The sequence below is a fragment of the Pelobates fuscus genome, chromosome 9, assembly GCF_036172605.1.
Source record: "Pelobates fuscus isolate aPelFus1 chromosome 9, aPelFus1.pri, whole genome shotgun sequence".
NCBI classification, from domain to species: domain Eukaryota; kingdom Metazoa; phylum Chordata; class Amphibia; order Anura; family Pelobatidae; genus Pelobates; species Pelobates fuscus.
Window position 1 is genome coordinate 11,249,830 of NC_086325.1, and position 26,456 is coordinate 11,276,285.

Genomic DNA, 26,456 nt, shown 5'->3' on the forward strand with positions numbered 1-26,456 from the left:
CAGGCGGGCATCCCTCCAATGGCCATTGGAGCAACTAAATGACCTCCATTTGTCTAAATATACATAGGGATTAAGGAGAAAGCGTAAGTAACATTTTCTTTTCTTTGGTTTTTACTATATATTGGGGCTGATGTGTGTTGTAGTCCTTGCTGCTTAAGCGCAGGACTTCTCTTTTTGTATTTGTATTTACTTTGTATCACACAGCCTGGTTACAATGCTGCTACCCATCCCATGTGTTCCCTATTAAGGGTTAATAAGTAAAGGGGTGTATATAAAAAATACCCCTTTCTGTCTCATCAGAGATATCTTTGCCAGAAGCTCAAGGAAGCAGGCTGAAGGGTCAGTGTTAGGACCCGCTTAGGGGGGTCTGCCTTGACGTTGGCAGGCGGGCATCCCTCCAATGGCCATTGGAGCAACTAAATGACCTCCATTTGTCTAAATATACATAGGGATTAAGGAGAAAGCGCAAGTAACATTTTCTTTTCTTTGGTTTTTACTATATATTGGGGCTGATGTGTGTTGTAGTCCTTGCTGCTTAAGCGCAGGACTTCTCTTTTTGTATTTGTATTTACTTTGTATCACACAGCCTGGTTACAATGCTGCTACCCATCCCATGTGTTCCCTATTAAGGGTTAATAAGTAAAGGGGTGTATATAAAAAATACCCCTTTCTGTCTCATCAGAGATATCTTTGCCAGAAGCTCAAGGAAGCAGGCTGAAGGGTCAGTGTTAGGACCCGCTTAGGGGGGTCTGCCTTGACGTTGGCAGGCGGGCATCCCTCCAATGGCCATTGGAGCAACTAAATGACCTCCATTTGTCTAAATATACATAGGGATTAAGGAGAAAGCGCAAGTAACATTTTCTTTTCTTTGGTTTTTACTATATATTGGGGCTGATGTGTGTTGTAGTCCTTGCTGCTTAAGCGCAGGACTTCTCTTTTTGTATTTGTATTTACTTTGTATCACACAGCCTGGTTACAATGCTGCTACCCATCCCATGTGTTCCCTATTAAGGGTTAATAAGTAAAGGGGTGTATATAAAAAATACCCCTTTCTGTCTCATCAGAGATATCTTTGCCAGAAGCTCAAGGAAGCAGGCTGAAGGGTCAGTGTTAGGACCCGCTTAGGGGGGTCTGCCTTGACGTTGGCAGGCGGGCATCCCTCCAATGGCCATTGGAGCAACTAAATGACCTCCATTTGTCTAAATATACATAGGGATTAAGGAGAAAGCGCAAGTAACATTTTCTTTTCTTTGGTTTTTACTATATATTGGGGCTGATGTGTGTTGTAGTCCTTGCTGCTTAAGCGCAGGACTTCTCTTTTTGTATTTGTATTTACTTTGTATCACACAGCCTGGTTACAATGCTGCTACCCATCCCATGTGTTCCCTATTAAGGGTTAATAAGTAAAGGGGTGTATATAAAAAATACCCCTTTCTGTCTCATCAGAGATATCTTTGCCAGAAGCTCAAGGAAGCAGGCTGAAGGGTCAGTGTTAGGACCCGCTTAGGGGGGTCTGCCTTGACGTTGGCAGGCGGGCATCCCTCCAATGGCCATTGGAGCAACTAAATGACCTCCATTTGTCTAAATATACATAGGGATTAAGGAGAAAGCGCAAGTAACATTTTCTTTTCTTTGGTTTTTACTATATATTGGGGCTGATGTGTGTTGTAGTCCTTGCTGCTTAAGCGCAGGACTTCTCTTTTTGTATTTGTATTTACTTTGTATCACACAGCCTGGTTACAATGCTGCTACCCATCCCATGTGTTCCCTATTAAGGGTTAATAAGTAAAGGGGTGTATATAAAAAATACCCCTTTCTGTCTCATCAGAGATATCTTTGCCAGAAGCTCAAGGAAGCAGGCTGAAGGGTCAGTGTTAGGACCCGCTTAGGGGGGTCTGCCTTGACGTTGGCAGGCGGGCATCCCTCCAATGGCCATTGGAGCAACTAAATGACCTCCATTTGTCTAAATATACATAGGGATTAAGGAGAAAGCGCAAGTAACATTTTCTTTTCTTTGGTTTTTACTATATATATATATATATATATATATATATATATTATTTTTTTATTTTTTATTATTTTTTTTCTCAGTAAATAGTTTTTTCTTTGGCGAAAACGTTCTCTTTTAATGTTTTGTATTATTTTGTATCATTTCTATGTGGCTGACACACAAATCTACCTGTCCTCTCCTGATCTCTTCCCGTCCATCTTGACTAGTGTCTCTGACTGCCTCTCTGCTATTTCTAACTGGATGGCTTCCCACTTCCTTAAACTAAACTTGACCAAAACTGAAATCCTGGTCTTTCCTCCCTCAAGTGTTGTTACTCCTGTGTCTGTCTCCCTCCAAGTCAATGGTGCTACCATCAGCTCCACCATGCAGGCTCGCTGCCTAGGTGTTCTCTTTGACTCCGACCTCTCCTTCACGCCTCATATTCGTCTATCGCCAAATCCTGTCGTTTTCATCTCAAAAACATTGCGCACATCCGACCCTACTTAACACCAGAAGCGACTACGGTGCTGGTCCCTTCTATTGTCATTTCTCGCCTTGACTACTGTAATCCACTTCTCAGTGGTCTTACGTGCTCCCAACTTGTGCCGTTACAGTCCATAATAATGCAGCAGCGAGGCTCATCTTCCTGTCCGGCTGCACCTCCCACACCTCACCTTTCTGTCAGTCCCTACATTGGCTTCCTGTAAGATATAGGGCTCAATTTAAAATTCTGGTTCTTGCTTTTAAATCTCTACATAATGCTGCTCCCACCTATCTATCCTCACTACTACACAAGTATTACTTACGCCTATCTTCTGTCTGTACTCCCACTTCTGATGCTCGCCTTCAAGAATTCTACTGGGCTGCACCGTTCCTGTGGAACTCGCTTCCCTCCTCCGTTAGATGCTCACCCAGTCTCTACTCCTTCAAAAAATCATCAAAAACCCTCTTCTTCATAAAAGCATATCAATTAAATTATTAATTGCTCCCGACTGATTCCTCTCTTGCAACTGTCACTAGTCTAATACTATCCTTACCTTTTGTGTAATTTTACCCCACTCCCTCTAGCATGTAAGCTCATTGAGCAGGGCCCTCAACCCCTCAGTTCCTGTGTGTCTAACTTGTCTGGTTACAACTACATGTCTGTTCGTCCACCCATTGTAAAGCGCTGCGGAATTTGATGGTGCTATTTAAATAATAACATAATGATAATAATATTAGTAATAATAATAATTTCTGTCAGTAGGGCTTCGATAGAGCCCTACTTTAGGTTTGCTGCCTTTAATATACTTTCTTTATAGTATTGGTTTCTCTAGCGCTGTTTCCTCTGTTTTGTATTTTTTTTTACATCTCTATGTTACCTGCATGTTGTTATATTGTGGTGTCCTCCCTAACCTTAAACATAAATCAGCAAACAGGAAAATCTCACAGTGTGACATTAATATCTCACAGCCTCCATTTTTGGCTGCACATTTTGTTGTTAATTGAACAAACAATTCCAAACACTAAACACAACTATCAGCAAAAACAAATGTAAATATGTTGGGCATTGCTGTGGAGTATTAAGGAGTATTAACTGCCAACGGGTAAACGGATTTTGAAATTGGTTATTGCAAAGATATTGGACCCTCAGACACTATACTTGTGGGGAGTGATTAAAAGGTGGTGTTAAGTGGCACTGGCTATTGGTGTTGAGTACGGGAAATGGAATTCTGAATCAGTTAAACCAGCTCCCCTGTCGTGATGGATTGGAAAAAAAAGGTTGATTGATGGGTAAAGGGGACAGTCACTGAATGTTGATTGTATTCATAGACCTAGTGAGACGTGACCAATACATTATAAAAACAGGGATCATTAAAAAATCAAAATCCCTCATTTTTATATTATATATCTTTAAGAAATATATGTAAATATAAATATATGTAAATATAAATATATGTAAATGTAAATTGTTTTACTGCCCCTCCTGCTCTCCCTATGTTGTTTTTTTCTCAATTGACATGTGAAACAAATGGATGGAAAATGCCCCTATCAGTGTACGGCAATATGTATATATATATAGTATTATATTATGTACATATTTTGCAGCATACTGATTGGTCCATTTGCAAGCCTTTTTAAGCTCATCTGACTTGTTACTGAATCAGGTTTTGAGCACGAAAGTCTGCCAAGTTAAACTGACGAATTTCAAGTTTCTTAAACAAAATTATTTTATCAGTTAGTTTAGTAGAGTGCCCTGCTGACCTAAATACTTTAATAGCCCTATATAACAGGCCACACCCCCACAAGATCCCACCGCTGCCCCACAATATTCCACCAGGTGACTCAAAGCTTCCACCTTATTTTTTTTCTTTGCCAACCAGCATTGTAATGAGGAGTGGAAGTTCCTTTGTATTGATTCCCTTCCTGGTTAGAGTTGATTTTATACTGTAAATACACTGCAAGAAATGTAAAATGTAATCAGAATGTGTCAAGTTTGTTTGTTCCCATCACTGTGTGCTCATTTTTAAATTCTACGCATACAGTTATATTTATATTTCAGGTTATAAGCTATACAATTCAACCATACACGCATATATAGAGTCCACTGATTCTAATAGCTTTCCTTTTTGTAATGCATTCTTTGAACACTTTGCTCAACTTGTCTCCACTTGTCTTAACATGTAAATACAAAAGTATTCAATAAACTCTTAAATAATGCCATTTACCTGTCCCCACGGGCAGCTCATAATGTGAAAAGTCTCCTCTACCACTGCCAGGAACTTCACAAATCTCTCATCCTTGTACTCATAACGGTTCCCAAATATGATGGAGAAAAGGACATTGGACAATGCATCCATGAACAGTCTGGTTACATCCAGGGATTTCCCTACATTGAAACGATCAGTGGTTAGTGAGCAAGAATCCTGAAAATGTGAGTGTGTTACAGAGTACGTTTGGCTGTGCTATGCATAATGTGCAACGGTCTACATGTGAGTGTGCTATAGAATACTATACGTGTTGCAGAACAGTGTGCAGATTGTGGAATACTCTGAAGAACAATGTACCTGATGTAGAAACATTGTGCATGTTCTGCTTCATTGTTTTTGCTGTGGAATACAGTGCCTGTTCTGGAACACTGCACTTGTTTAACCCCTTAAGGACCAAACTTCTGGAATAAAAGGGAATCATGACATGTCACACATGTCATGTGTCCTTAAGGGGTTAATCTATTACCAGCTGTTTAGTGAATTTATAAATTGCAATACTCAGAGTGGTGTTTTTTTTCTGAATCTTAAACTTCAAATATTACTCCGTTAATTATCCAGGAATATATTCGACATATATTTATCTATTTCTTCATCTATTCTTGCTAGAAAAATTTTGCAAACTTGCTTTTTTTAGGAGGTGCATGTAAAGGACATAAATAAGGAAGATCAGGAGTGTGATGTGATGAAATAAGACTCCCACCCCAATTTGTGAAACACCTTACAGGACAGCGATCACTCTACATCAATCTTCCTGTTAGATCATAGCCAACCTATGATTCATAGATTTATGGAGATAATAAAAGAGACGAGTACATATAGTGCTTGACTGTCAAAAGGATTATTTATTCACACTTTACAAATTATCATAACAGCATCATATCTATGCCAAAATGTCATACATATAAATAAGTTTTGATAACACCATCAGTCCATAAGAAATGTTACTATTTTCTCCAATATGTTTTGCCTGGTGTGATAGACCCTGAACAGTCATGCAAGGCCTAGACAGAACAGGGACATGTGAGAGTGAGGGGAGTGTATAGAAAGAGATGTTAACGAGGTCTTAGCATGGTGGTTGGAGGTTTAGGGCAAAGAGTTGTTTCCAGTATAAATAGGAGGGCATTTTGCAGGTCAAGCAGCCATCTTAATTGCCCAGATTGGTAACAGCTTCCCATCTCCCTTGTGTTTGTTTGTCAAGTGTTCCTGTTTGTTTTTAACAGCATGACAGTAAATGGTCCTTGTCAACCGGAGGTTGGACCAGCAGTCCGTATGTACTGACGAATTGCAAGTGTCTTAAACACTGGGCTGGTGTGATCCCTCCCCTAACCTTGGGTATGTGATATAATTTACTTTGATTCCAAGGTTCAAGCTTATAGGTATCATATTAGATATCCTATATTAAAATTGGCTAACTAGGACTCAGGAAATGCTTAATGCTTAAAAAGACACTTAAGACCATATATGTCTAGTTCCGGGAGCAGATAGCCCCCACCTGAGCTGTCTCTTCTAAATCAGTCTGTTCTTTCTTTTTCTCTGAACTTATCTGTTATATGTACATGATGTTCATCCCTATGTCTTATCTGTACTCCTTTCACCCTTTCACTCCTTTCCTACTACTGTCCTATAAGTATTTGCACGTAAGCACTTACTTTTTAATGTGGAAAAACACAACTGACAAAATAAAGGTCAGAGGCTTATTTTGTATACCAACAGGTGTCTGGTGCCTGAATTCACGCTGCTCCAAGTGCACTTGAAATAATAATAATTTGGGCCTCCTCTGAATATAACAAAGGTCAATATTTGGATCTATATCAGGTACAGGTATAGATATCAGACGTGCCCACTGAGCCGATGATCGGCTAGTGGTTAGCATTACGAGAATGGAAGGCCCAAGAAATGCCTTGGTTATTCAAGAAATAAAGGGATGGGGGAACAGTAAGGTGTCCCCCTTTTTGTTTTGGTATGGCCATACAGAATAGCCTCTACCTACGTACATGCACTTACTGTACGCCTGTGTTAAGAGCATGTAAGTAGATTTCTTTTAAATTATAATTGAACCTAAGACAGCTATATCCCCCAAAATGCAGTGAGGCTCCTTACAGATACTCAAATGCATGGACTATTTTACATCTGTATTTTAGTAACAATTACTTTACATGATACAAATCCCACTTGTGCTTTCATATCGATATAAGCTCGATATAGCACACTTTGCCCTCTATTTCATATTTTTGGATAGACTTTTTAAATAATGTATCTACAGAAGTCACCATTAAAGTCTATGGGAAGTTTTGTAGATAAATCATTTTGTGTGTTTCTGTGTGTATCAGAGTGTGTGTGTGCAGAAAGTGGGGAGGAATTTATACGAAGTGGTACAAACCTTTGAGTGATTTAAGCTCTTTCACCACACTTTTAGCTTCCTCCTGAACTTTTTCCTCAAAAGTTTTCTTCCCAAATCCTAATTCTCTCAGGGATTTAAAAGTGAAGGATCGCATCTGTCTCCATCGTTCTCCATTAATAAAAGATATCCCTGAAACACAGAACTCACTGTAAAATCATGCGAAGTCAGGCACCTCGACAACTATTCATGCCATGTGTGGTGTTTTGCAGCAATTGCATGACAAAGGAAACACAATTTGTATTTGTAACGGCTACCCAGGTAGTGAGAGGGTATTAGCCGTTGGTACTGTCCTTTTCCTGACAAGCTGCTGTGTAGTAATGGAGCTCTTAATCCCATCCACAAGATCCAGGGGGAGAGTCAGGTTCAGCTGTAAAAAGGCAAGGTAATAATCCAATATAATTCCCTTTCAAGAACGAGACGAGGCTGCATTTTGAAGGGTCAAGCAGAACTCAACTCAAGATTTATTCACACACTGTCTTATAAAGGATTCTCCCAGGCAAGGGAGGGATTTACAATACACCAATCACACAATGGTTACATCCCACAGATTCCCTCCCCTTAGCCTGAAAGGTAATCCAATTATACATACAGTTTAAAACATATTTTTTAACCAACATTCATAACTCTAAAACCATACATCCAATTCACATAAAAACATATTCACAATCAATCCATTCAGGGGAACAACATATCAAAAAATGGCATGAATCAGACCAGGGGTTCAGAAGTTAGTAAAATATCTTTTGGGCCCTGGCTGGCACATGGCTATCTGGCCCAGACCGGTTTTCAGAGTCTTCTATCCTGGAGATAATTGAGAAGTAATTCAATTATCTCCCAGGCCAGAGACAAGACTCCATTTTGCACATGGTGAGCACAAAGCATTAAAATACTATAAAATACACAAAGTCACATTTTATACATAAAACACAGACGTGTCACATATCCCCAGATAGCTGGGATCTGAGCGCACAAAAGTACCAAATAGCGCTCATATCCTATTCACACATGAACCAGGTAATCCATTCCAGGGTGGTTATAGTCTCTGTAAACGGGCTGACTTGGTAACAAATATTCCCAGGTAATTGTAAAGTTCTGTTACAGAACTGCAGGGCCATAGTCGCAGGGCAGGAGGCTAGCAATAAGTCCTCTCCAATGCCCAGTGGCAAATGGCAGTTTGTCACAGTATTTATTAAAGTAAAAAGTGTTTTGCAGAGAGGTAACTACTAATATGTCTCTTATATTAAATTGTCACAGGAAGCACAAACAAAGCTGTAAAATAATGAGTTATTTATCTCCCTTGGCGCCCAACCGTGTGTATCTGAAGTTAAGTTATTTTTGTAGTCCTTAGCAATGGAAAATGAATACTAAAAAACACCCCAACATACCAGGTAATCTTAACTGCATTATAGGCCCCATGGCAAAGCAGTGCATTGGGGCCCTGCCTACACAACCACTCACAGGAATAAAAATTTAAATTATCGACAACATTAAGCTTATATTTATTGGTACCTCAAACAAATGTAATACATACATACAATACGCACACAGAGACTGCTGAATTTACACACACAGACTGCTGAGTAGGCACACATACAGACTGCTGAGTACACACACACAGATTGCTCAGTACACACATACAGACTGCTGAGTACACATACACACATTGCTCTGTACATACACAAAGACAACTGAGTACACACAAACACACACAGATTAGTCAGTACACACATACAGACTGCTGAGTACAGACACACACACATTGCTCTGTACACACACAAGGACAACTGAGTAAACACACACACACATGGATTGCTCAGTGTACACACACACAGACTGCTGAATACATACACAGACTGCTGAGTACACAAAGAGAAACATCGGGTAGGCGTGTGAGCTATGCGGCCGCAGGGCGCCCCCTGCTCCATGGCGCCCTGTGCAGCCGCACAGCTCGCACACCCCTAAGGCCGGCCCTGAGTGTACTAATAAGAGGCAGTGTGTACACCTGTAATTTTTACTTATCTAAAATGTGGGTGTGACAGACAATCTATAAATGTAATAATGAGCATGGAGTGGGGTGGTGAGGGGAGGGGAGGGCGGTTATCAGACTTTCTTACAGCAGTATTGGGGCTTGATATTTTTCAATCAGGCTGTTTAATAAAGATATGTGAGGGTCAGATAGGGTTGCAATAAAGCAGAGGAAGGGGCATATGCATCTAGACACAGAGATAAAAGGCATGGTAAACAGATTGTTAACAGAGTCTGGTTTTCCTACCTTACTCAACAGGAGCGAGATGCTCTATATCGTGTGTACATATTTTACTGCATTTATTTCTCACTAATGAACCCATAGACCACTGTAACAATGTGTTTCCTTGCTTGCACAAATTATTTATTTTATTTTATTTACGTTTTATTCTCTCCTGGTTGTATGACTGCATTGCATGAAACGCTCGTGGCTTGAGTAACACCAGTTTCCTTTTTTATTTAAACATTTGCCAAAATCTGTTGGGAATAATCTCTCTTGTGTTAACCAACTAATATGAATATGCTTCTTTGCCTGCCATGCTACATGCTTGCTTTGAGTATGTCATATATCTCAAGCTTGCCTCAATAAAAAAGATATTGGCAAAAAAATGAAAGTAAAAATATTACAATCGTTTTTCAGTCCTATCTAAGAATATTAACCCCTTAAGGACACATGACATGTGTGACATGTCATGATTCCCTTTTGTTCCAGAGGTTTGGTCCTTAAGGGGTTAAACAGCTCCTGAAATAAGAGGCTCTGTGTCTATGTGCGTGTGCTTTGATCTTGGTGTTTTGCTGTGTCTCTGAGCCCTTTGATGGTATTATTTTCTCCCAAATACACTCGTAACCTTTCTGTATGCACTATAAATATATTCAGAAAAGTGACAATTGCCAAGAATGAAAAGTGAATTTAAAATTCAAAAATTCAAACTAGCCTTAGTGGAATAATAACTGGCTTGGACAATGTTTCTTAATTTCTTTCATTTGGGTTTTTTGGCACAAATGTTTGAATTCACTTTGAATATCTGGCAATTCTCCCTACAGTGAATAAGCCAGACAAAGTTTCTCTTACCGTAACCCTGTGTAAGTTTCTCAATCGGTGGAATTCTTCCCCGACCAGCAAACTCCTCTCCTCTATCAACAAGTGCTTCTTTAACAGTTTCATACCCACACAGGATAATTACAGGTCTTGTTCCAAAATATACAGTGTAAATTGAGCCGTACTGATTCCTGTACTGTGAAACAGAGACAAGAAATTAAACCATCTGAATCTTTTCTACATGTATGAAGGGGCTAATTACATTTAACTCCCCATTAAACATGTCACTGCCATTAGGTCACTTTGCTCCTACATGGGACTGTCCCTTTAACCCATTAAACATGTCGCTGTCATTAGGTCACTTTGCTCCTACATGGGGCTGTCCCTTTAACCCATTAAACATGTCGCTGTCATTAGATCACTTTGCTCCTACATGGGACTGCCCCTTTTTAACATTAAACATGTCGCTGATTATTTAATCATATTAAATGTAATAATAAATGATGAAATAACAAAATCTGCTAAACAGAGAATATATTGATAAATGTGACTCTAGAACATATTTGAAATCCAAACCTTCATTAGAGAATTTGCCATCTGTCCCCATTTGATCTGGAGTAGATTTCCTATCAGCGGTAGGGGAGTCGGACCAGGTGGAAGGTTACGGTTCCTGTAGGTTGCATTCCATGTGATGTAGATAAAGAGGCAGGTAATGAGTATGATGATCAGTGACCCAAGGCCAGCACTATCCATGATGGACTTCTTCTCGATCTTGTGTTCACGTTCTCTCTCTTGCACAATGAATGAGCATTAAGTAGCTTGATGCACCCTGGGTGGAGTACGATGGATCTTTTCCAAACCACACACTTAATAAACATCTTAGAATAATCTACGTTATTCTAATAACAAATATTTTAAAAGGAATGAAAAAAATATGTTTTTTTTTCATGAAGCTATTTTTAAATTAGTACAAGCTGCTGGTGGTTGAGGCTGTCAGAATTAATATTTTTTAATGTAGAAGTGTAAATTCCACATGTTTTAATGCAGCTAAGGAGGGGAGCCATGTGGAGCCCCCAGATGTTGTGTTCCTAAACAGTTTGGAAAAATACAGAAAACAACACACTGGGATTCCAGGCAACATAACCACTCCACTGATTACATAACTAGTGTCCCTTTAATCTGAAACTTGATCATCGTGCATCAGGCAAGAAAAATAGAGATTAACTCATGTGTAAATTATGTGGTGAGTTATAAAACAGATACATAGGTTAAGGAAATTATAATTTTAACTAGATATTGATAAAGATTTTGATACAATAATTGCATTTAAGGGGTGTGGATAGCAGCTGAGCCACATGGGCACAGACTGATAATGCACGAGGCATTTCCCCATGAATTAAGGGCTCATTTACAGATATAAGGGAACCATCATAAGTTTCATACTTCCCAAACAGCTGCAGGAAGGTCATTGTCCACAAAACAAGCCCTTATCCCCCTTTTTGTGTCTCTTCCACTCTCCCTTTCTGTGCCTCCTTACCTCCTTGTAGCCTATTCAGTATCCTCTCCCTGGTCTGGTAGGAAGTTGTTCATTGCTCTCAGTGAGTACTTTCTGAGAGCCCAAGTAGACCTCTACTGTGGTCCATGCGGTCACACTACACATGTAGTGAATGGCAGGAGGGCAGTGCTGTGTGCTCCCCTCCTGCTGTTCAACCGGAGATTGTGCCCCTTGGGTCTAAGTGCCTCTGTCACCTGGATATGCTAAACCTTACTTAATAGGAAACAAGGATTGCATTTTTATGCTTGAACACTTTACTGAGGGTGTTACCTTATTTGGAGGTGACTGCAATATTACCTTAGATGCTTCTCTAGATAATTCCTTTCTGCATCAGGCCCAATTGCTTAACTGTTGGAGGCTATTACACCCATCTTCATGGGATTATTATTTTTGTCTCGTGCCTCTAAAATGTACTCAAGGCTAGACATGTTTTTCCTACAACTTTTGTTATTTACAGAAGATAATTCTACTATATGGTCTGCTCATGCACCCCTGAATTTCTACACTGACTTTGCTTCATAGACAACCACAGTGGTGTCTCGTTGTCTTATTGCTTAATGGCACTAATACAATTTAACTAATTCATAACTCCACTGAATAATATCTCCCTGGACACGTCTCCCTCTATGGTTTGGAGGTCCCATGAATATATACTTAGAAAGTTTGTGATTTGCATAGATACTGGCAATAAAAAACGTTGCAAGCATTAAATAGCAGGAGAATCAGGGGCTGGAGGACACCCTAAACTGATTCACTTACTTTTACATGTAATTGGCAGAAACATGTGCAGAATTACAAATGTAACTTATTATGGAAGCTAAGCTTCAATGTTTATTAACTAAGGGTTCTTATTATGCCGGGGGAAGGGGTGGCGGAGGCAGGATTGGGCATATCCTGGTTCATGATAAGCAGCGGAGATAGCAAACTACTTGTATTGCCAAAATTAAGACACCCCAAGGGAGGAGTTATCATCTTCATCTTATTAAAAAAGGCTTTCCACAGATATTAACATGACCTGTACAATTTTTTTGACTAGACCCTTTCAGAGATTGGTATCCACAACTACCTGTCCACTAGAATTAAATTAATCATTCCATCTAAGGTCTCTAAGGCACTGGATGGGCATCTCTTTGTTAACACATCGTACATCTATAGGGGTTTGGAATTACTGAAACTAGAGCACTATTACCATGCAAATCTGCTTTCTAGAGTATATCTTAAATGTTTCCCGTGGGCACAGACCATTATCTACATTTGAATAACTTTGATCTCAGATAATCTTTATAAAACACCTTTCCATGTTTAGTGGGATACTCTAACTATACATTATTCCTCTCCCCTTATATATAATGACCAATAGTCATAGGAATTGCAAATCTCTTAATCCCCAAATGACTGGAAAAAATATTTGCATATTTACCCATCACTCCTACTTTTATGTGACACCCCAGGAGAGTAATTTTAAGAAATTATCACAGTAGCACCTATCCCCAGCTCAATTAAAAAAGACAATCACCAAAGAACAATAAAGACGTCAGACTTAATAGGTGTTGCCACCCCTTAGGTCTTCTGTCTTTAAGAGTGCAGCGCTGTATAATCTTTGGGGACACAGTGTTTTACCTGTGGTTCAAAGACACTTATCCTCTATATTCTCCAGTGTAATGTACATAAAAAAGAAAACAGAAAAGATATACAAATAATTGTGCAGTATATTAAATACTATAGTAAAAGGTTAAGTGAGTAACAGATGTATCTACACTCACATTTTTTAGAGCCTTTTCAAGTTTATTAGGCTCTAAACTTCCAAGCGTCTGTGTCTTTTAGGGTAGATCACACAACCCCTCTCTCCAAGGAAAAGTGTGTATGTTCATCTCCACAACGTATGTAAAAGACACAGATTTTTCAAACTAAGTGTAGCATCTTTGATAATAATTTCATATAGATAAAATTAAATAAAAGTGCTCACTAGTGATGTCGCGAACATAAAATTAAAAAAAAAAACGGGCAAACCGCCATAGACTTCAATGGGCAGGCAAATTTTAAAACCCACAGGGACTCTTTCTGGCCACAATAGTGATGGAAAAGTTGTTTCAAGGGGACTAACACCTGGACTGTGGCATGCCTGAGGGGGATCCATGGCAAAACTCCCATGGAAAATTACATAGTTGATGCAGAGTCTGGTTTTAATCCATAAAGGGCATAAATCACCTAACATTCCTAAATAGTTTGGAATAACGTGCTTTAAAACATCAGGTATGATGTTGTATCGATCAGGTAGTGTAAGGGTTATGCCCGCTTCACAGTGACAGACCAAACTCCCCGTTTAACGCACCGCAAACAACCGCAAACAGTCCATTTGCACAACCGCAAACTCCCCATTTGCACAAGGTTGGATACCAAGCTAGCCATGTCCTGTTCCTTGTCCTCACTGATGTCATTGAAGGTCTCTCTTCCTCCACCCAGGAAGCGGGAGATGGAAAAAAGATGCTTGGTCGGTCCTCCTACTTCAAATTTGGGGCACTGCGCGTGCAATCTAATGTGCCACCAGATAGGAGTGGTGTGTTAAGTAGTACTAATCCTATCAGTTTAATCCCTGTTACGTACCCTATCAGGGGACGTGTATATAAGGCATCGATTTTAGGAAGCGGGAGATGGAAAAAGATGCTTGGTCGGTCCTACTTCAAATTTGGGGCACTGTGCGTGCAATCTAATGTGCCACCAGATAGGAGTAGTGTGTTAAGTAGTACTATTCTTATCAGTTTAATCCCTGTTACGTCCCCTATCAGGGGACGTGTATATAAGACATTGATTTTAGGAAGCGGGAGATGGAAAAAGATGCTTGGTCAGTCCTCCTACTTCAAATTTGGGGCACTGCGCGTGCGATCTAATGTGCCACCAGATAGGAGTGGTGTGTTAAGTAGTACTATTCCTATCAGTTTAATCCCTGTTACGTCCCCTATCAGGGGACGTGTATATAAGGCATCGATTTTAGGAAGCGGGAGATGGAAAAAGATGCTTGGTCGGTCCTCCTACTTCAAATTTGGAGCACTTTGCGTGCAATCTAATGTGCCACCAGATAGGAGTAGTGTTTTAAGTAGTACGATTTTTATCAGTTTAATCCCTGTTACGTCCCCTATCAGGGGACGTGTATATAAGGCATCGATTTTAGGAAGCGGGAGATGGAAAAAGATGCTTGGTCGGTCCTCCTACTTCAAATTTGGGGCACTGCGCGTGCAATCTAATGTGCCACCAGATAAGAGTGGTGTGTTAAGTAGTACTATTCCTATCATTTTAATCCCTGTTACATCCCCTATCAGGGGACGTGTATATAAGGCATCGATTTTAGGAAGCGGGAGATGGAAAAAGATGTTTGGTCAGTCCTCCTACTTCAAATTTGGGGCACTGCGCGTGCAATCGAATGTGCCACCAGATAGGAGTGGTGTGTTAAGTAGTACTATTCCTATCAGTTTAATCCCTGTTACGTCCCCTATCAAGGGCCGTGTATATAAGGCATCGATTTTAGGAAGCGGGAGATGGAAAAAGATGCTTGGTCGTTCCTCCTACTTCAAATTTGGGGCACTGGGCGTGCAATCTAATGTGCAATCTAATGTACTCATGTCCTGTTACTCGTCCTCAGTGATCTCTCTGAAGGTATGTTCTTCCCCCCAGCCACGTACAACACCACAGGTACCAGATAGGTGACAACGAGCACCCTGGGATGCCTGTTGTGGTTGGTCTTCCTCCTCCTCCTCAAAGCCACATTCCTCCTCTGACTCCTCTTCCTCACAATCCTCTTCCAGCGTTGCCGCAGGTCCAGCAAGCGATGCTGATAAGGCTGTTTCTGGTGGTGATGGTGACCACAACTCTTCCTCTTCACGCTCATCTACGGCCTGATCCAGCACTCTTCGCAGGGCACGCTCCAGGAAGAAAACAAATAGTATGATGTCGCTGAAGGTGCCTTCGGTACGACTGACTAGGTTTGTCACCTCCTCAAAAGGACGCATGAGCCTACAGGCATTGCGCATGAGCGTCCAGTAATGTGGCAAAACAATTCCCAGCTCTGCAGAGGCTGTCCTAGCACCCCGGTCATACAAATACTCGTTAACGGCTTTTTCTTGTTGGAGCAGGCGGTCGAACATTAGGAGTGTTGATTTCCAACGTGTCGGGCTGTCGCAAATCAAGCGCCTCACTGGCATGTTGTTTCGCCGCTGGATATCGGAAAAGTGCGCCATGGCCGTGTAGGAACACCTGAAATGGCCACACACCTTCCTGGCCTGCTTAAGGACATCCTGTAAGCCTGGGTACTTATGCACAAAGCGTTGTACGATCAGATTACACACATGTGCCATGCACGGCACATGTGTCAACTTGCCCAAATTCAATGCCGCCAACAAATTTCTTCCGTTGTCACAAACCACTTTGCCGATCTCCAGTTGGTGTGGAGTCAGACACTGATCCACCTGTGCATTCAGGGCGGACAAAAGTGCTGGTCCGGTGTGACTCTCTGCTTTCAGGCAAGTCAACCCCAAGACGGCGTGACAATTCCGTATCTGGGATGTGGAATTGTACCTGGGGAGCTGGGGGGTGCTGTTGATGTGGAGCAAGACGCAGCAGCAGAAGAGGACTCAGCCGAGGAGGTTATGGAAGAGGATGGAGTAGGAGGAGTAGAGGAAGTGACAGCAGGCCTGCCTGCAAGTCGTGGCGGTGTCACCAACTCCTCTGCAGAGCCACGCATTCCATGCTTGGCAGCCGTCAGCAGGTTTACCCAATGCGCAGTGTAGGTGATATACCTGCCCTGACCATGCTTTGCAGACCAGGTATCAGTGGTCAGATGGACCCTTGCCCCAACAGTGTGTGCCAGACATGCCATTACTTCCTTTTGCACAATCGAGTACAGGTTGGGGATTGCCTTTTGTGCAAAGAAATTTCGTCCGGGTACCTTCCACTGCGGTGTCCCAATAGCTACAAATTTTTGGAACGCCTCAGACTCCACCAACTTGTATGGTAAAATCTGGCGGGCTAATAGTTCAGTCAAGCCAGCTGTCAGACGCCGGGCAAGGGGGTGACATTGTGACATTGGCTTCTTACGCTCAAACATGTCCTTGACAGACAACTGACTGAGGGCAGATGAGCAGGAACTGCTCTAGGCGAGAGACGGAGGGGCGGATGGTTGAGAGGGGGCAAGGAGGACAGCAGTGGTTAACAGTCCAAAAAGTTTTGGTTTTTTTAAATGCAAGCTATTGGGACACCATATATGAGTAAGTGGTGGCACTGGGCAGGCCCTGAAACGCACACTCGTGAAGGAAACTGACTGCTATTATATTACAGTCAAAAAAGTTTCGGGTTTTTTTAAAATGCAAGCTATTGGGACACCAGTGAGTGAGTGGTGGCACTGGGCAAGTGGGCACAGTATACGCTGTGAGCCTGACACACACGCTGGCAGACAACTAACTGCTATTCAATCTAATAAAGTCAAATTTTTTTTTTTTTTTTTTTTTAAATGTACACTACTGTTACACCAGATATGAGTTGCACTGGTGTGACACTGTGCCCTGGCAGGCCCTGAAACGCACACTCGTAAAGGAAACTGACTGCTATTATATTACAGTACAAAAAGTTTAGTTTTTTTTAAATGCAAGCTATTGTGACACCAGTGAGTTAGTGGTTGCATTGGGCAGGCCCTGAAACGCACACTAGTGAAGGAAACTGACTGCTATTGTATTACAGTCAAAAAAGTTTAGTTTTTTTTTAAATGCAAGTTATTGGGACACCAATGAGTGAGTGGTGGCAATGGGCAAGTGGGCACAGTATATGCTGTGAGCCTGACACACAGGCAATTACATTACACAACTGCAATTACTGCAATTACATTACACAAAAAAAAGGCAGACTGATGTTCTAGCAATAAAAATGGCTTTTGGGGGTGCTGTCCTTACAGCAGAGATCAGATGAGTCATTCAGGACTGTAGTGGACACTGAATACACTAGCCTAGCTATCAATTTCCCTATCAAATCAGCAGCAGCTACACTGTCCCTACTCTCACTAAGAATGCAGCTTCACAATGAATGTAAAATGGATGCTGTCCAGGAGGTGGGAGGGTCTGGGGGGGAGGGTCTGCTGCTGATTGGCTGGAATGGGTCTGCTGACTGTGAGGTACAGGCAGGGTCAAAGTTTACTCAATGATGACGAATAGGGGGCAGACCGAACAGCGCATGTGTTCGCCATCCGTGGCGAACGCGAACAAGCGATATTCGCCAGGAACTATTCGCCAGCGAACAGTTCGGGACATCACTAGTGCTCACCTTTTTTAGAGCCTTTTGGGAACTGGCTCTAAGTGTATAAGCCAATTTGTGGGGTGTCACTACCCTCTTCCCTGGAATCACTTGTGCAGGATAAAGTGGATTGGATAAAATAAGGGAATTTATTACAAAATATATATAAAATCACTATAAAAATATATATCTAGAAAATAAAAAAAACAGATATATAAAAACAGTATATTTCAAATATTGGTGGTCCAAGAAATAACGAGTCCACTTTAAAAGCCAAAACGCGTTTCACCGGTAAAAACGGCTTCCTCAGTCAGCTTGTGAAGGTCCTCTCATTCTACTCTATTATAAGCATTTGAAATCCCGCTGAAAATTTCATTCTCCACTCGGATTGGTCCTCTGTTTTACGTGACGCGGCTAGAAGCACTACAAGGTCCATGATGCTTTGCGCGCCGCGCGCAACTTCCGGTTTTCGTCCGGTTCTTTATGGGGATTGTAGTCTGTAAATGCAGGGCTATCAAGTCTCTATTAGAACCTTAACATCATCAAACCAAAAATCCCCGTCTTCTATCATCTTCCCAAAATCCATAAACACTTAACCAACCCTCCAGGTAGAGTGATAGTCTCAGGGATAGACTCCGAATCCAGTAGGCTATCGGAATACCTGTCTTCAACCCCTTGTCCAGAAAACTCCAAATTATCTGAAAGACACATTAAACATTATACAAACACTACAACATATACAATGGGAACCCAACTATATCTCAGTAACGGCGGATGTTAGTTCCCTCTACACCATCATCTCACACACGAAAGGTTTAGAGGCAGTGGAATTTTTTCTTAGAAAGGATAACACCTACCCAGATGAACAAATAAACTTTATTATGGAAGGAATAGAACTTATCCTTCATAATAATTATTTTTGGTTCAATAACGAATTCTACTTACAGAAAGTCGGTACTGCTATGGGGACGAGGTTCGCTCCAAGCTATGCTACTTTATTTATGGTGCATTGGGAAATCAAATTTATAGATAACAACCAGGACTGGGGAGCGAACCTGGTCTCCGATAAGCGGTACATAGACGACATATTTTTAATCTGGAATGGTTCAGTGGATCTTTTAAAAACGTTTTTAACGTTTTTAAATACGAATGATTGGGGAGTGATATTAACCACGGAACATAGTAAAGAAAGTGTTAATTTTTTAGACCTAACTATTTTTATAGAAAACAATTGCATCAAAACCAAAACTTGTTTTAAACCGGTAGATGTGAACAATTACATCTACCTAAACAGTTGCCATTTTTCTCCCTGGTTGAAAAATATCCCAAAAGCACAACTAATGAGAATTCGTAGAAACTGCACAGACCAAAGCACTTTTGAGATTCAAGCAATTAAAATAAAAAAAGATTTTATGGAAAAGGAGTATGAAGAAACCTCCCTTGTAAACACTATTAAAGAAGTAAACACTATGGAGAGATCTACCTTGCTAGAATATAAACCCAAAAGCAGAAATGAAAATAATAATTAACCTTTTATTTGTAATTTTAATCAAGAAAGCCACAAAATTAAACAAATAATAAATAAACATTGGCCTATGTTAAGGAACGAGACCTAAATTACTATATAGAGGAGCCCCAAACCTAAGACAAAAATTAGTACACAATCATATTAAAGAAAATACACCCACCCCCTTTTTTCAAAAATAAGTTTTTTTTGGCTGTGGACAGTGCTTAGCTTGTAGAAACACAAAAAGCACAAAAAGACATATCACAGAATTTTATGACCCAAAAGGGGAAAAGAAATATAAAATACGTCAAATGATTACATGTTTCTCAAAAAGGGTAATATACATACTAAAATGCTCATGTAATTTGTTTTATGTAGGCAGAACCAAACGTCCCTTACAAACAAGAATAAATGAACACATAAGAAACATTAAAAAAGGCTCTGACAAACATAGTGTTTCAGAACATTTTAATTTAATACGCAATAAAGATCCCCAATTTTTAGAATTCATGGCAATCCAAAAGGTTACACTGAATTGGCGAGGGGGAGATGAAATTAGAAAATTAGGAAAGATTGAAACCAAATGGATCTTCAATTTAAACACTTTAGCCCCCAGACTATATGTATATGTTCAGAATACACCAGTCATTAACATCCTTTTTTCACTGGTTACATATTTATATGTCTTTTATATATGGGATATCATAGGATTCATAACTACATATATTCATCTACTAATTCATGTACATTGTTATTTTTATTAACTTGGATAAAAACCAGTATTCTTCTGACTAAATCTGCATATATAAGGCACTATATGAAGAACATATGGGACAAGGTTTAATACATATATGTATATATCTTGAATATTTATTTTAATATAATAACATGCAATTATACACCTTTTTTTCCTTTTTACTCTAATCCCCATATTGTTATGAGCCTAAGCAGGCTCTAATAGAGACTTGATACCCCTGCATTTACGGACTACAATCCCCATAAAGAACCGGACGAAAACCCGGAAGTTGCGCGTGGCGCGCAAAGCATCATGGGCCTTGTAGTGCCGAAATACCGGAAGTGATGCGACGGCTTCTAGCCGCGTCACGTGAAACAGAGGACCAATCCGAGCCGAGAATGAAATTTTCGGCGGGATTTCGAACGCTTATAATACAGTAGAATGAGAGGACCTTCACAAGCTGACTGAGGAAGCCGTTTTTACCGGCGAAACACGTTTTGGCTTTTAAAGTGGACTCATTATTTCTTGGACCACCAATATTTGAAATATACTGTTTTTATATATCTGTTTTTTTATTTTCTAGATATATATTTTTATAGTGATTTTATATATATTTTGTAATAAATTCCCTTATTTTATCCAATCCACTGTATCCTGCACAAGTGATTCCAGGGAAGGGGTAGTGTCACCCCACAAATTGACACTAGGCTTATACACTTAGAGCCAGTTACCAAAAGGCTCTAAAAAAGCTGAGCACTTTAATTTAATTTTATCTATATGAAATTATTATCAAAGATGCTACACTTTTGCTACACAGTTTGAAATATCTGTGTCTTTTACATACGTTGTGTACTTTTCATTGGAGAGAGGGGTTGTGTGATCTACCCTAAAAGACACAGACGCTTGGAAGTTTAGAGCCTAATAAACTTGAAAAGGCTCTAAAAAATGTGAGTGTAGATACATCTGTTACTCACTTAACCTTTTACTATAGTATTTAATATACAGCACAATTATTTGTATATCTTTTCTGTTTTCTTTTTTATGTACATTACACTGGAGAATATAGAGGATAAGTGTCTTTGAACCACAGGTAAAACACTGTGTCCCCACAGATTATACAGTGCTGCACTCTTGAAGACAGAAGACCTAAGGGGTGGCAACACCTATTAAGTCTGAAGTCTTTATTGTTCTTTGGTGATTGTCTTTGTATGGTGGGTTTTGAGGAGTACCCATAGAGTTTATACAGCAGCTTGAATTTACTTTTCCCCAGACACATTTATCACATAGCGCCACGTATTCCACACCTATTGTAAATATATTCAATTAAAAAAGGTTTTCCCCACCCATGCCAGATCAATGTTGGAAGTAATAATAAATCAAAATGGATTGGACACATGTAAAAAGTCCAGGGTATATTTATTGATCATGATCCAACAACATTTCAGCTCTATTAGCCTTTATCAATGTTGGTGGTGTCTCCAATCCATATGTAAAACCATATCTGGTGACCCTGCCCAGTAGTTGAAAGATTTTCGATATGGACACTGTCTTTATTAAATTTATAACAGGGACTTCCTTTGTCTTTCTTCTTCTACAGTACTATTTTATTTGCTTCCTATGTCAGTCCAAGTTTAAATAATCCCTGCTAAAACACCTTCTGACAGCATCTTATCAACTCATCCATTGTTTTTGGAAGAGAGATCATGCCTCATCCATTATGGACTGGATCTTAAAAGTGGAATCTTTCTGAACCGTTTATGCAGTTTGTTTCTCCCTTTCACTTTTACTTGTAAACCAAGACTTGGTCAGACTGGCTGTCATGCCTGCAGACTGATCTGGGGGCTTTTACAAATAATTTGGGGGGAGCGGTTGATCATCTCTTAGTCTCAGCACCCACAGAGGGAGGGGGGTATTCGCAGCTAGTGCTGCGAGTGCATTATACCCTTCTCATAGGAAAGCATTGCTTCAATGCAGAGGCGGCTCTAGACTTTTGGAGGCCTTAGGCGAAAATCAAATATGAGGCCCCCCCCCATGCGTGATAAAAAATAATAAAAAAAAATAAGCAGGAAATATTAAAATTAACTGTATACATTGCATATTTTAAGGCAAACATTAAAATATGCATCTCCTCTCCTTCCCCCTTTATTTCCACCTCCTCTCCTTCCCCCTTTATTTCCACCTCCTCTCCTTCCCCCTTTATTTCCATCTCCTCTACTTCCCCCTTTATTTCCATCTCCTTTCCTTCCCCCTTTATTTCCATCTCCTCTCCTTCCCCCTTTATTTCCATCTCCTCTCCTTCCCCCTTTATTTCCATCTCCTCTACTTCCCCCTTTATTTCCATCTCCTTTCCTTCCCCCTTTATTTGCATCTCCTCTCCTTCCCCCTTTATTTCCACCTCCTCTCCTTCCCCCTTTATTTCCACCTCCTCTCCTTCCCCCTTTATTTAAACCTCCTCTCCTTCCCCCTTTATTTCCATCTCCTCTCCTTCCCCCTTTATTTCCATCTCCTCTACTTTCCCCTTTATTTCCATCTCCTTTCCTTCCCCCTTTATTTCCATCTCCTCTCCTTACCCCTTTATTTCCATCTCCTCTCCTTTCCCCCTTTTTTTCCATCACCTCTCATTCCCCCCTTTTTTTCCATCACCTCTCATTCCCCTTCATTTCCATCTCCTCTCCTTCCCCCCTTTTTTTCCCATCTCCTCTCCTTCACCCTTTTTTCCCATTACCTCTCCTTCCCCCTTGTTTTCCCATCACCTCTCCTTCCCCCTTTTTTCCCCATCACCTCTCCTTCCCCCTTTTTTTCATCACCTCTCCTTCCCCCTTTTTTCCCATCACCTCTCCTTCCCCCTTTTTTTTCATCACCTCTCCTCCCCCTTCTTTCCCCATCACCTCTCCTTCCCCCTTTTTTTTCATCACCTCTCCTCCCCCTTCTTTCCCCATCACCTCTCCTTCCACCCTTTTTTATCACCTCTCCTTCCCCCTTTTTTTCCCCATCACCTCTCCGTCCCCCTTTTTTTCCCCATCACCTCTCCTTCCCCTTTCTTTCCCATCACCTCTCCTTCCCCCTTTTTTTTCATCACCTCTCCTCCCCCTTCTTTCCCCATCACCTCTCCTTCCCCCTTTTTTTCATCACCTCTCCTCCCCCTTCTTTCCCCATCACCTCTCCTTCCACCCTTTTTTTTATCACCTCTCCTTCCCCCTTTTTTTCCCATCACCTCTCCTTCCCCTTTCTTTTCCCCATCACCTCTCCTTCCCCTTTCTTTTCCCCATCACCTCTCCTTCCCCCTTTTTTTTCATCACCTCTCCTCCCCCTTCTTTCCCCATCACCTCTCCTTCCACCCTTTTTTTTATCACCTCTCCTTCCCCCTTTTTTTCCCCATCACCTCTCCTTCCCCCCTTTTTTTTCCATCTCCTCTCCTTACCTTTTTCTCTCTTCTCCTCTTCTCTCTTTCCTTCACCACCAGCAGCATCTTTCTTTTTCTTCTCTTCTTCTTGGTACCGCAGGCGGGGGTATGCAGGGAGGGGTTACGTCGTCGCGTCGTGACGTCATCAACATCGGCATCGCGGATTGGCCGATTAGCAGGTTAGTGTGCAGGAGGAGGGAAGGGGACTCACTACCTCACGGAACCCATGTGAGAGGGTTCCATCTTTCATTAGAGGCGACGCGGCAATGCGGATGCGGCCGCCGGCTGGCATGAAAATATTACAAATAAGCATTTAAATTTAAAGCACTACTGAAGTGTCTCTCTAATTACACGGTTTAGGCGGCCGCGAGGCCCCTTTAGCGCGAGGCCTTAGGCGGCCGCCTAAACCGCCTAATTAGAGAGCCACCTCTGCTTCAATGCTTCCCTGTTGGGATTTAACTGACGCTGGTTTTTAATGACCAAATTCTGCCTAACCACCAGGAAGTGCCTCTAGTGGCTGTCTGATTGACAGCAACTAGCGGCAGTCTTAATCCTGCAATGTAATTTTTGTGAATTTTTCAAAAACTGTAAAGTTTTACATTGCAGGGCTTAACGAGACTGGAGCACTAAAGTGGTCTGGGTGACTATACTGTATCTTTAACAATTAGATTTTTGCACATTTAATTTCTTATAAATGGCAAATTATGTTTTCTGCATTCTTGAGAGTCTGTGTATTCGGGTAGCCTTGGGTTGAATGCATATATATATATATATATATATATATATATATATATATATGTATATATATATATATATATATATATATATATTTTTTTTTTTTATTATTTATTTATTTGTTTATTTGATTTACTCTGTCTTATGTTGCACTGTTACATTATCAGATACACACAGTGTACATGAAAAAAAAATATAATTTAATGTAGTATCAGTATACCATAATAAAACTCTCTCTTGTCATGAGGTTTACTGAACTATAATTATATCAATACTTTGTTGGAGCTGAAAGTTTAATGTTTTGTCCCAAAGTGTGGACTGGCACTTAATCAGTGAACGTAGTGCTGTAGGTGTCTACTCAATAAAGTATACACACAGGCATGACGGGAGTATATTACTTATTGTATACAGGATGAGTCAACACAAGGCTTTCTTACTATAAAAAAACTATACAGCTTCCTAACCTATAACCAGTGTATCAGCTCTTCCCAAGTTGGCTGAAGTTAACCAAAAACGATGGCTGTAGTTAACCAAGCAAGCTGGTTGCTGCTTCCAAATAACCAGTGCATCTTCATTCTCCCAGAATGCACTGCAGCAGGAAAAATGTATTAATTAACCTCTACAATTCAGTGGGCATCATACCTAAAAAAAATATTCTGAACTCTTTGAATACTCACACAATTTTATAGTGTTATGTTTTTTTTGTTTGTTTCTTTTTATAAATCTGGCTAAGACTAAGATAATGTGGATTTAATTACAATATATGATAATATATTGTATAAGTCTGCCACTTGTACCCCATTTGTGGCAGGTCCCATTGACAAAGCAATGCCCACCATGGAGACTACAACTGGAAGCCAAGATAAAAACAACACAGAATGAGGTTTGTAAGCTGGATAAACTTAACTGAGGTAGAAAGATCAAAGATAGATCCTGGCTGCTGCAGAAGTACAAGGACATGCCCATACCGTAGGCGCTGAAAACCGCTAAGCAAAGACTGACAGCACTGTCAACCAGACTGAGCAAATACAGAGGCTAAGAGAATCAATGCCCTCTTTACCAAAGAACCATCCAAGGTGCATGCACAGCTTCAGGGTAACCACCACATCTCCTCGCAAGACCCACCCAGAGCTGAGACTGAACAGTACTGGAAGAATATCTGGGAGAAAGAAGCATCTCATAACAGTGAGGCCCAGTGGCTACTGGACCTGAAAGCAGACCACTGCATGATGCCAGAACAGTCATCATCAAAGTCGAAGATATCCAACAAAGAGTAGCACACATGAAGAGTTGGTCAGCCCCAGGACCTGACATGATCCACAACTACTGGATAAAGAAGTTAACAGCACTGCATGAACGCCTAGCAGCACATATGAACCAGCTACTAGCAATAGGCTTCCACCCGGACTGGCTAACATAAGGCAGAACAATACTGATCATGAAGGACCCTCACAAGAGAACAACATGTAAACTCCTGTCAGGCATCGTAGTCTCCAAGAGCATATGAGTCATATGAGCCAAGGGCATATGAGTCAATATATGAGCCTATGACACAATGCCACACACATAGATACTGGAATGCTTGGCTCTTTACAAGGTCAGCAAGACAATAAGAGCCTTCATCAAGAACTTGATAGGGAAGTGGAAAACAACTCTAGAAGCCAATTCCAGGACAATAACTCAAACATCAAATGTGGCATATACCAAGGTAATGTTCTATCCCCAATGATGTTCTGCATAGGCCTCAACCCCATCAGCCAGGTCATCATGAAGAGTGGATACGGATACAGGATCAAGAGTGGAGCTACTATCAGCCACCTACTCTAAATGGATGACATCAAGCTGTATGCCAAGAATGAGCGGGCCATTGACTTAATTATCCACCTAACTAGGATATACAGCAAAGACATAGGACTGTCATTCGGACTAGAGAAGTGCAGGCGGATGATAGAAAAAGAGGGAAGATGATCAGGACAGAAGGAGTTGAAGGCCAAATAGAAGATGTAGAGAACAGCTACAAGTACACAAACACATGGCAACCA

General features: G+C 40.8%; 2 protein-coding genes across 2 annotated transcripts in view; both read right to left on the reverse strand.

The window, feature by feature from the left end:
- The window catches only part of LOC134573592 (cytochrome P450 2G1-like), a 46,921-nt gene extending 35,959 nt beyond the window's left edge, over positions 1 to 10,962 (reverse strand). Inside the window, exons 1-4 of the mRNA XM_063433377.1 lie at positions 10,782 to 10,962; positions 10,239 to 10,401; positions 7,121 to 7,270; positions 4,699 to 4,859 (exon numbers count right to left, since the gene is read on the reverse strand). Of these exons, the coding sequence (XP_063289447.1) occupies positions 4,699 to 4,859; positions 7,121 to 7,270; positions 10,239 to 10,401; positions 10,782 to 10,958 (651 nt within the window). The 5' untranslated portion in view covers positions 10,959 to 10,962. The remainder of the gene's footprint in view (positions 1 to 4,698; positions 4,860 to 7,120; positions 7,271 to 10,238; positions 10,402 to 10,781) is intronic.
- LOC134572305 (cytochrome P450 2G1-like) overlaps positions 1 to 26,456 on the reverse strand; it is a 131,828-nt gene that overhangs the window by 36,351 nt on the left and 69,021 nt on the right. The gene's annotated exons all lie outside the window — the stretch shown is intronic.